Source organism: Brachyistius frenatus, unplaced genomic scaffold (assembly GCF_029030835.1).
Source record: "Brachyistius frenatus isolate BFR_SWC_R1_liver_20210118 unplaced genomic scaffold, ASM2903083v1 Contig_76, whole genome shotgun sequence".
NCBI lineage: Eukaryota > Metazoa > Chordata > Actinopteri > Embiotocidae > Brachyistius > Brachyistius frenatus.
This window is the reverse complement of record NW_027210675.1, coordinates 290,144-300,831: the sequence shown is the minus strand read 5'-3', so window position 1 is coordinate 300,831 and position 10,688 is coordinate 290,144. Positions and strand designations below refer to the sequence as shown.

At 47.8% G+C, this 10,688-nt stretch overlaps 1 protein-coding gene across 1 annotated transcript in view; it reads right to left on the bottom strand.

Annotated features, from left to right (window-relative positions):
- Positions 1-424: 424 nt before the first annotated feature.
- susd6 (sushi domain containing 6) overlaps positions 425-10,688 on the bottom strand; it is a 29,601-nt gene continuing 19,337 nt past the window's right edge. The window contains exons 3-7 of the mRNA XM_069708484.1: positions 4,715-4,909; positions 4,041-4,235; positions 3,789-3,927; positions 2,384-2,859; positions 425-1,728 (exon numbers count right to left, since the gene is read on the bottom strand). Of these exons, the coding sequence (XP_069564585.1) occupies positions 1,703-1,728; positions 2,384-2,859; positions 3,789-3,927; positions 4,041-4,235; positions 4,715-4,909 (1,031 nt within the window). The 3' untranslated portion in view covers positions 425-1,702. The remainder of the gene's footprint in view (positions 1,729-2,383; positions 2,860-3,788; positions 3,928-4,040; positions 4,236-4,714; positions 4,910-10,688) is intronic.

Here is a 10,688-nt window from a genome sequence, read left to right as displayed (position 1 = left end):
TGCACAAAAAGTGGAGGGTCTTCAGTTCAGCGTGAAGACGGGCAGTTTCTCTGAGGAGATGTGTGTTTTACAGCCATTCAGCAGAAAAAATAAAATAAGAATAAAAAAAAAATAAAAACGTATTCTAGCCCCGGGAGCAGACGAATAACACACGCAATGTGTTGAGGGCTCGACGGCTGAAGTGACGCTGGTTTGTTCGTGTGTCTCATTCGATGCTGGGAGGGATGTTTTCCTACGGTGACAGACGAGGACACTGTGGAGGCAGCCTCTGATCAGAAGAGAAGCCAATCAGGAAGTGGCTGTATCGAGGCCTACCATATGAGGACACGTCCTCCCCTACCTTGCTGACATACAAGGATGCGCGCACACGCGCGCGCGCACACACACACACACACACACACACACACACACACACACACACACACACACACACAAGTGCACTCTGGTTCAGAACCTCAAAGCAAACTCAGCCTCACGCCAAACAATAAATACAGTGGGAGGAAAATTAAACACAAACAACCTTTAGGTTTTAGTCATGTCCCCGAACATCGTGTTCCAACAACCGCCCTCCCTTCAGCTCTGACACAACAGCGTGGCATCACGCCTCCCTTTCCTTCACACGGGTCGGACGGGCAAGCGCGGTTCCCCCGGAACTAGAAAACACCCCATCGATCCCAACCATGCGAAAGAAGGAGCACCTTCCCGACACCGAGGTGCAGCGGGCAACGGGAAAGGAAAGGAGGCAGGTTCTTTTTATAGCGGCGATGCGGCGCGTCGTAAAAATGCTGCGCCCTGCTTTTTTAGCTTTGGAGTGGTTGTCGCACCTACTAATCCATACGCTTAAGACGCCAGCCGGATGCACAGATAGACGAGAGAGAGAGAGAGTGAGAGAGAGAGAGAGAGAGAGAGAGAGAGAGAGAGAGAGAGAGAGAGAGAGAGAGAGAGAGAGGCTTCATGCTTCATTCAGAGTGGGCTGCCGCGCTGTGACAGCAAATAACTGAAAAAAAAAAAAAAAAAAAAAAAAAGAAGAAGAAATAAACAACCAACATGCAGCATTCACAAAGGGGGCCGCACAAACTCAGGCGTCACTCACAACTTTTTCAAGTACAGCGGGAAGACGATTCGGACTCTGAGCGCCACGGCGGCGGGAGCATAAATCCCAAGTTATTTTATTTATATATTTATTTTATATAATCCCAGTCAGAGGCGATGTGTCTCGATTGCTGCAGCCTTCTCCGGAGAAGCTCCTGTGAGCGACGTCAATATGAAGAACTACACCTGGGTGGAAGGCAGGTGCATGGTGATACGTAGCCTATAGTACACAACCTTGACTCGTATACAGGATTTACGTTGAGCTGGCACCGCTTTGTTTGTCTGGCTTGTCTTCAGTTTGATCCCGTAGCGCTCCTGTGGTGCTCCATCATTGCTTCTGGTGCAGTACTGGTATCGGTCGTTGGCTTTTGCTCTGCATGGGTAGCAATGGCAGAAGAAGTTGCGATGGGGGAATGGGCATATTTTTCTAGTCTTTTCTCTGCTGGCTGCTGGGGAGGAGGAGGAGGAGGGGGTGGGCGGGGGGGGGGAGAGGGGTGTGGTCGGGGTGGTGGGAGGAAGTAGGTTGACAGCCACAGTCAGTTCTGGCCAGCAGCGAGCGATCGGGGAACGAGGGGCTCTGCTGCTGATGCTGATAGCGGGCCAGCGGGCTTCATGCTTCCTTCAGCAGGGGAATATCTGCAGGAAGAACAGAGGAGTGTCATCAGAAAAGAGCAGCGGCTGAAGGGTCCCTTTCTGGCGGAGCTCAGTTTTTTGGTTTCGTCTGTTCTTAAATTCTGTCCCTGCTCGACTCTGTACATGCTCTCTCTCCCCGAGTGTCAAACAAATAAAATCACCGGCTACATTTTCCACGAATAAACAGCAGCGTGTAACATTTCTCGCTGTTGTACCACTGAGTTCACGGTACGTCGGGGTGAAATGATTCGCTCATTTCAACGTGGTTAGTCACAAACGTAACTTTCATGTGTTATTATTACTGAGCGTCTCTCGGTGCACCCGAATCTATACGACATTATAACATTCAAACCTGGGAGACATTCATATTCAAAAAAAAAAAGTATTGATTCATGTTCGCCAATGAATGTTTTTGACATTTTGACAATTTAAAAAAATGTCCCCTCGGGGATTAATAAAGTAACTACCTAACCTAACTTGTGTTTTTGGCAACTGAGTAAACAGTCGTGTGTAAATGACTTTGTGTGTCTTGTTTAATCTGTAAATCTGCAAAATATGATCTGGAAAAACAACATATGTACTATTATTGTATAATATTGGTATACGTCTTCTTGTTCTAAAGGGAATCTGTGAAATAACAGAGACGGCTTCCTCTTACCGTCAGAAAAGTCATCCGCAGAGGTGACAGAAAGCAGGCTGTGCTGGTCGCTGCTCTCAGAGTCTCTACGGAGGGGTAGGGGGCCTGCGCACGCACCCCCAGGGTGCTCTCTGGCCCATGATGATGAAGAAGAGGACGAGGAGGAGGAAGAGGGGGCCTGATGAACCAGCACCGTCTCTGCGTGACGGCGGGAGAAGGATGAGGACGAGGTGGATGGGAGACAGAAGTCTAAGTCTCTGTGGTGGCGGGTTCTGCCGGAGCCTCGGCCTCCCGCGGCCCCCTGAGGGAGCCCCTCGGAGAGCACGATGGGGACCCGGGACTCCGGAGGCGCCGGAGGAGGCGGCGGGGAAGGTGGAGGACCGGACGCGCCGCAGGGTCCGCCGCTTCCGTACACAGCCTCTTCATAGGAGGGCAGTGCCACCTGGACGCCCTCCACCATGATGGAGCTGGACTGGCCTGAGACGCCCTGCTCCCTCCTGGCGAACGGAGACGTGAGGGGAGAGTGAGACAGGTAGAAAGACACGCGTGGACAAGTTGGATCACATAACACGGTCGGGTTGGAAGTCGTGCGGCAAATTTTTTTTTTTAAAAACCCTCCTGAGCGGAGATGATTAGTGTTGACTGTAGAGTCCCTTTATAGCCGGCTGCACTAAGCCCTCTGGCCAACTCCACAATCAACAGGAGTGCCAATGAGCATTAGATCAAACACTCCTGGCCTTTATTATCACAGCAGAAGAGGCAGTTAGGGACCGGGATGAGATAAACCCTTTTGTCATACCTTTTTACTTTTCATTTCTCAGGTATTCAAGAAGTGGAAACTCGCCAAACTAGTCATACGTGAAGAAATATCTGAGTAACGGGCGTGTCCGCGGAAAGCAGAAACTCCTGTGTTACGCTACGACAGTGGAGAGAGAGTTTCTGTATAAGGAAGTGAAAGGCTGATAATAAAAAAAATTAAAAAAAGATTCCTAACATGTTCATCTTCCTCAGTAAGATAAAACAGCCGCAGGGGAACCAGGTGGTCGAAGGATCTGGATCAGGTGGAGGCAAATAAAATTCGCTTCATGATGAAAACTAAGGGGACCTTTTTTATTATTTTTATTATGACCTATTTTATTGATGTGATATGAGGAAGTGGAGCAACTTCCCCAGCAACAACTTTATAATGGAGTCCACAGTCTGCAGGCAAGCACAACACAAAGAGTCAGAGGACTGGGTACTGTATGTTTTGAAACAGAAAATAAAATCATCTATTTCAAATAATGCAATCGTATAAAAACCGGCACGTAACGGCTTGAATTTGTGAATTTGCGCTGTTCTCCCTGGTGAAGAACCGCACCAAGTGCCCGTCACGCCATTTGCCGACGGCGGCGATTTTGGAGTCGGTTCCGCGTGCGTACGTTACCTGTTGTGATGGAAGGACTTGAGTTTCGGCTGCACCAGAACAAACAGCACCACGAGCAGCAGGATGAGCGCCACGGAGCTCGCCGTGGACGCCACGATGGACAGGGCCGGGATGCCCAGCGGGGAGCTCGGCTCCTTGTCTGAGGGACGCAAAAGAGACGAGACGAGACGAGACAGGATGGTGAGAAGGTCGGCTCGCCGGTTCGCTGCGTGACGTTGCGTCGAGGGAGGGCTAGCGGCGGAGAGGACAGACCTTGCGTGAGTCGGCAGCTGATCTGCATCGGGCCGTCCCACTCGCCGTCCTGGCAGGTGAGGAACTTGTAGTCGCCCTTCAGAGCGAAACCCTCGTCGCAGAAGTACTCGATGACCGTCTTCTGGGTGAGGCGGTGGCAGGGGGACGGGTGGCAGCGGTAGCCCCCGTTCTCTGGTTCGGTTGGGGGCGAGCACACTGGAGAGAGACACGGGTCAGAGATTTGATGCCCGGTGTCATTTCTACCTGCGGACGGGTTTGATTGCTCCGGTTTGGGCTGAAATTTCCCAGCCGGCTCCCGGGGACAAACTCTCTGCTGGTGTTACGATACTGCGCGAAGTCGCACTCGTGTGATATTTCAGTTTTAGTGCAGTCGTGTGTGTATTGTGCTCATGCTGCATATCTGAGAAGCTGACTTTTCTGAAGGTGAGACAAAAATCCAATTCACCCCATCGAGTGTTTTCAGCAGCAGGTTTTCTATTGACTGGAATATTCTCGACTCTCTACGCTTTCACACGAGCATAATCAGCCAAAAAAAAAAAAAAAAAAAACGGACCACAAAGCTGTCGCACGGTACTTGAAATTGTATCGAAAACCAAAAAAAAACGTAAAAGCTGTTTTCAGGGAACACTTGTTCCGCTTTGTTGCGTTGTATGTGTTTTTGGACCTTTCCTCACCATTGCTTCTGAGGCAGCGCGGAGGGTCGTAGGACCAGGCTCCGGAGCTGGTGCAGATGATGGTGGCGGGTCCGTCTGCGGTGTACCCGGGCTCGCAGCCATACGTGAGCAGCGTGCCGGGCAGGAAGGAGCCCCGGTTGGCTTCGGTCTGGTTCAGCAGGTCTCCGTGCTGCACGCTGGATGGCCGCGCACAACCTAAACACACAGGAACAAAAAAAGTGAGAGGACGGATCTTCAGCGGGCTCCTTAAAGACGGAGGACGGATTCAGACCGGAGCCGAGGCCTCTTCCGCTCCGTTGTGCGGAGGACTAACCGGCTGCAGGCCAGCAGCCAATTTCAGATCCTCATCCATTTGAATAATGTACGGTAACGAAGCGATTAGAAGGTATATATAAGTGAACTTCGCCGAGCTCAAACCGCCTCTGGACAGGATGCGTATCTTAATTTTCAATTAATGCAGGGGTTTCCAGGTGAAGGCCTTCTGGGGGAAACAACAACGGTTTGCCTCACATGTGGCCGTAAAACAATGTTCCAATATTATGTCACGTTTATGAGTTTTTACGATCACGAACAGCGTGTTATGTCTGGACCCATCAAAGTCTAATAGAGAACCCTCACAGCAGTTTTCCAGTGACTCTAAAACTTTAGTATTACATTAACGTGCTGCTGCTGGAATATTGTGGCGTACTTCCATTACGCAGACATAAAATTGTCTGCTGGTCTCCTCTGCAGGCAGCTGACACCGGGTCAAGACACCTTTCCGCGGGGGGAACTCTGTCAAGTTGACGGGTTGAGCTGATAATTAAAGCTCAGTGGTATTGTTACTTGAAACTGGGCTGGCGAGAGAGAAGCAGTGTATCAACGCGACAAGTTCGGTGGAGACAGCGCAGAGAATACCTCCGGTGCCGACAGTGGATTAAAACGTCACGGGGAGCTTCACATAGATCTAATTTTTCTCGATTATCTCCCGCTCATTAAACGGTCCTCGTCCCACGCTAGCGTTTGGTTCTGTCTGTCTGGCGGTGAGACGGCATCCTTCAGCCAGCCTCATTTACTTGGGTGCTAATGACAGACTCGAAGCCCCGAGGCAGCCAATGAGCACGAGGCGGGCCAGAAGACCTCCAGTTAATTGTGCTTTGATCCACCTCCCCGTGCTCCGTCTGCGATGTCGCGGCGGTTTCGTCACGGCGCGACGGTAAACGATCCGAATTTGCGCCAGCCCCCCCCCCCCCCCCCCCCCCCCCCCCACCACCGGCTCCAAACGGCGCCTTTCCGGTAACAAACACGGACATTCGGAGCGGCAGCCCGGCGAGAGCGGAGCACCTAAATCCAGCCGATCTGACATAACGCCGCGGCACCTGTGTAAACGGAGACGTGACAGCAGGAGACGCACTTTATTTTCAGCGAGAGTAATCTTGCCGAGCGAGCTCAGTTCTGTGGAAATCAGATGCAGACGGACCAATTTCATTACCGCTGATCTGGCTCATCTCTGCGCCGGTTATGTAAGAATTTGGGCTCGGCTTCAGTGGAAGTCAAGTATTTTTCCAATAACAACTCCAGACACTTAAAAAAAAAAAACAACCTTTGGGCTGTTTACATACATTAATCCTGTCAAAGAAGGATTTCAAGTGGGTTGATTTTATCGGTACATCTTATCTTGTTGAGTCAGTGATTTCTCTCACGAGCAAGTAAAGTTCAAAGACTGCCTCAATAAAAAAAAATAAAAAAAAAACCATAAATAACGTCGTCAACACTAATGACCATATGCCTCATTATTTAATCCTCGGTCTGAGTAGTTATAAAATCATATTAGCCATGGTCTATTGCGGTGCTTTATCACTTAGTTGACAGAGCAACATTGCAAACAGCCACTTTGTCTTGCCTCTGTGTGTGTTTAGAGATTGAAAGAGAGACTATTTCCACAGCAGTGCCTCTAACATCTTCTAATCTCCGGGGAGAAATGTCGCTCTAAGCTGGCAGCGCAAGATTAAATGCAAACACTCAAATGTGCCAGCGCCTACTCACTCGCACTCGCACACACACACGCACACACACACACACACACACACACACACACACACACACACACACACACACACACACACACACACACACACACACACACACACACACACACACACACACACACACACACACACACACACACACACACACACACACACAGAGAAACAAAGTCAACACCCACTAACAAAGACACGCCCAGGGCTAAGACGTGCGACACCGAAGGGTGTGTTACCGAATTTACTGCCAGGGACAGATTGGGTGTGTGCGCGCTCAAGAAGTGGAACAAAACGTGCAGTTACCAGATGGTTATTATAGGTTTTATTATAAAACCATAGATGTCCTACTACCGTAGACTTATGACCCTCTCAAGTCTAAAACACGAGGTACTTTGTTAAAACAGCCACAACTACTTCTTTCATTGATTGATCCGTTTATTATTTTCTTGAATAAGCCGATTTATATAAATGTCAGAAAACTGGTCAGCAAAGAATGGAACGAACTTCTAATATTTGAGAGGGTAAATTAACAGCTTGTTTGCCGTTATTGATCTTAAATTCCTTAAAAAAAAAAACAAATATTAAAATATCAGCAATATTGACTAATTACTTAATCAACTGATAATTTCAGGTCTCGTTAGCGGCTGCATTATCTTTTATGTCGACTGAATACACACACATTTTAAAATCAAACTTTCAAAAACAAGATTACAGCAACCGTTTTACTGATTCAGCACGCCTGCAAACCCCCAGAACAACATCTGCAGACCAACATGCTGTATTGAAAGTGATTAGCAGTGATAGCCAGACCTTCAACAAGAGCTGCAGGTTTGTTTAATGTGATTCAACAAATGCCAAGGTTTGTTTTAAAAGTAGTATTAATTTTTCAAACTCAAAAACACACCATCCGCACTACCTGTTGCAGACGCGGTCGCCGTCTTGCCACTCGCATTTCACGTTTGCCATTTGACACCAGGACTTGAGCAGTTGTTCCCTGAACTGCTTCGGGGCGACTAAAAGTCCTCTGAGGAGGAGATGGTGGTAACGGAGGAGCTGAAGGTGATGAATTGATGACCCCAGGCTGGGAGACAGCAGGGGACAAAAACACCTCGGGAGGGGAAGGGGGGGAGATTAGGGCGACGGCCTTTAGCCATTGTTTTTGATCTTTTGTGGTGCGCTGCAAGGCACTCAATAGAACTGTAGAAGACAGATGAGTGTTAATGGTGTTCAAGGGCTTTCTTTTCTGCACGAGTCTCTGAGATACAAATGCACAGGCATTGTTAAATGTATAGGTTTACCTAAACAACAGGAGAAAAACAACAACCTCAAGCTGTATTGTGGACATACATAACAATGGACCTTTCCAATAACAAAAGCGTCCTGCGGGCTCCTTCTATAGTCTAAGATTAGATCAGAGCACATACTGCGTGTACAGTAAATGTAGTGCTTGATAACAACAACAACAACGACAACAAAAAATAACGAGGAAGAAAACACTGAAGAGACCAAAGAATGAGCTCCTGCAGAAAGAACATAGAGCACAATCAGGCTTCATCTCAATGAGGCACAACCTCCTCGTCATTTAGAGTTTGTTTGTTTTTAATAGAGAATGCGAGAGGCTAGTGTCTCTTGTAACTTAAAGGAAATCCTCTGTTATTGATGTTGTTTGGAGGCAGACGATGTACCTCCCCGTTCAATCGCGGGGTTAATCGATAAACAGCCAGACTCGACCCAGCAGAGATTTAATTCTTTCACACAGATCAGGTCACGGAAGTCATTGAAGTCAGTCTGACTGAACCCTGAAGCCAGTAAAACGCATTATATGATCCTTTCAGAAGCCCGACAGAAGCCCAGCTCTCTCTGTCGTGACAGGAAGGCGAGTATATTGCCCGCGAGCTCCCGGGCGAAGTTCCTTTATTCGAGCTTCTCGAAAATCATTCGCATCTGCTACAACAACACCGGCACTTGCACGGAGGTTGGAAGGCATCAAGAAAATCAGCGACAAGCCTTCACCTGACTGAACTTAAAAAGCTTAAAATGTTCAAGCAAATGCTAAACATGTATTTACCATAAGGTGTTAACCATCACGAAACAGCCACTAATCAAACTGTATTCCTGAAATACTGAGATATAGTGCCCATATGATCCGTTTCACTAATAGACAGCACAATATTTATGATTATATATATATATTTATGATTAACATTTGCGATGAAATCCACTGTTACAGAAACTCTGTGGGTTTTGTAATTCTAAGTCATTTTAATGTCACTTTAGGGCTCATGGAAGTTATAATATACACAAATATTTTAGAGGAAAAAAAAACAACAACAATTAACCCGTGCTGCAAAACTAATCAGCAGTTTAGGTGATAATGAAAATAATCGCTGGTTGCAGCAAAAAAACAAACATGGAAGCCAAATATAGACGAGGTGAAACACACAAGACACTCAATCTTTCCTTCCTCGTCGGATCCCTTAGGAATAAAGAAACCCAAACCCGTGACAGCTTACAACGTGAAAATGAAGACATAATATGTACTATAAATGTCAGAAAAGTGGTTGTACAACTAGGAAGAGTGAAGAAATTGGATTTAAACCCATTCTCCCATGGGATTACTCCTGTCAAAAGAAGTCAGAGCCTACCTTAAGAGACAAATATATAATTATATTCCACTTCTAAATAGTCGGGCTTAGATGAAACGGTACTTTTGCAAATTACGAGAGAAGAGAGAGCGAGAGAGGCGAGGTTAGGAAGTGGGGAGGAGAGTAACTGAGAAGCAGAATAAGATAGAAAAGTACTGACAGGAAAATGTACTCGTACTCGGAGAGACGGGCAGCATGGGGAGGGGGGTGAGGGGCGGCAGGAGACGTTAGCATCATGGAGCACGGTGGCCCTGAGCAATTACAAGCCAGGAGGAGACATGTTGTGGCAGGTTAGCGTCACCCCGCAGTTTAGGTGTGTGAGGGAGAGGCTCTGTGCTGCAACGGTGGGCAGAGGAGGCAGCAGTCGGCCATGCTGCATACCACACCGAGGGCTGGGCGAGCACAGGCGGAGGCAGACGCTGTCAAAGGAAAGAATGAATACTGGCTCAGGATCCAGGGACGGCGGTGCTGGGGAGAGGAGGGGAGGGGGTGGGGGGGATGGCGGTTACGATATAACCTCGCCGTTTTCTCCCTCTTTTCCATCAACCTCTCAGCCGAGATTTGAATACTGGCTTGAAAGCACACGCAGGAAGAAAATAAATAAATAAATAAAAAAATAATGATTAAAGCACTAAGCAACGCCAGCGTGGATTTTTAGCACACCATGTTTTGTGGTTATGAGGAAGGGAATGAGTCACAGTTAAACACAATCTGTTCTCCCACGAGTCTGATGTGAGGAGTTTGCTCTAAGAGAACAGTTTTTTTTTTTTTTTTTTTTTGAGAAATGTGGAAAAACAATAATGACTAAACCAGAATCACAAGGGTCTTGTGAAAGATAATAGAAAAGCACACTCGGATGAGTTGGAATACCACAGAAACATCAAGTCCATTTATGTTCAAAGATGTGGCAGACAGATGATCCCACATTTGCGTCATGTATCCACTGAAGAACTGAAATAAAGACCCCAACTGTACTCAAGCTTTGCCGTTTGCCATATTGAGTTAAATAAAATGGACGAAAAGGTTAAACTATTAGAAATCTTCTGGGCACACAACTGTAAGCTGATCAAAGAGCTAAGCTGCTAAAAGGTTGGAGGAACACTGCATGTAGTGGGAGGACTGGGCCGGGACAGAGCACCCGTGGGGCTGATTGCTAATCCCAACATCCAGCGCCTTAAGGCTGTGCCGTAGGAGACTCAGACCGTGGGGGGCGTTAAAATCCCCCGCCCTGCTCTGAAGTGCCGGACTGGCTGTGAATATCTCCCTTTTCCCATCTGTTACCGATGGCACTCGCCTGCTAAAAGCTGT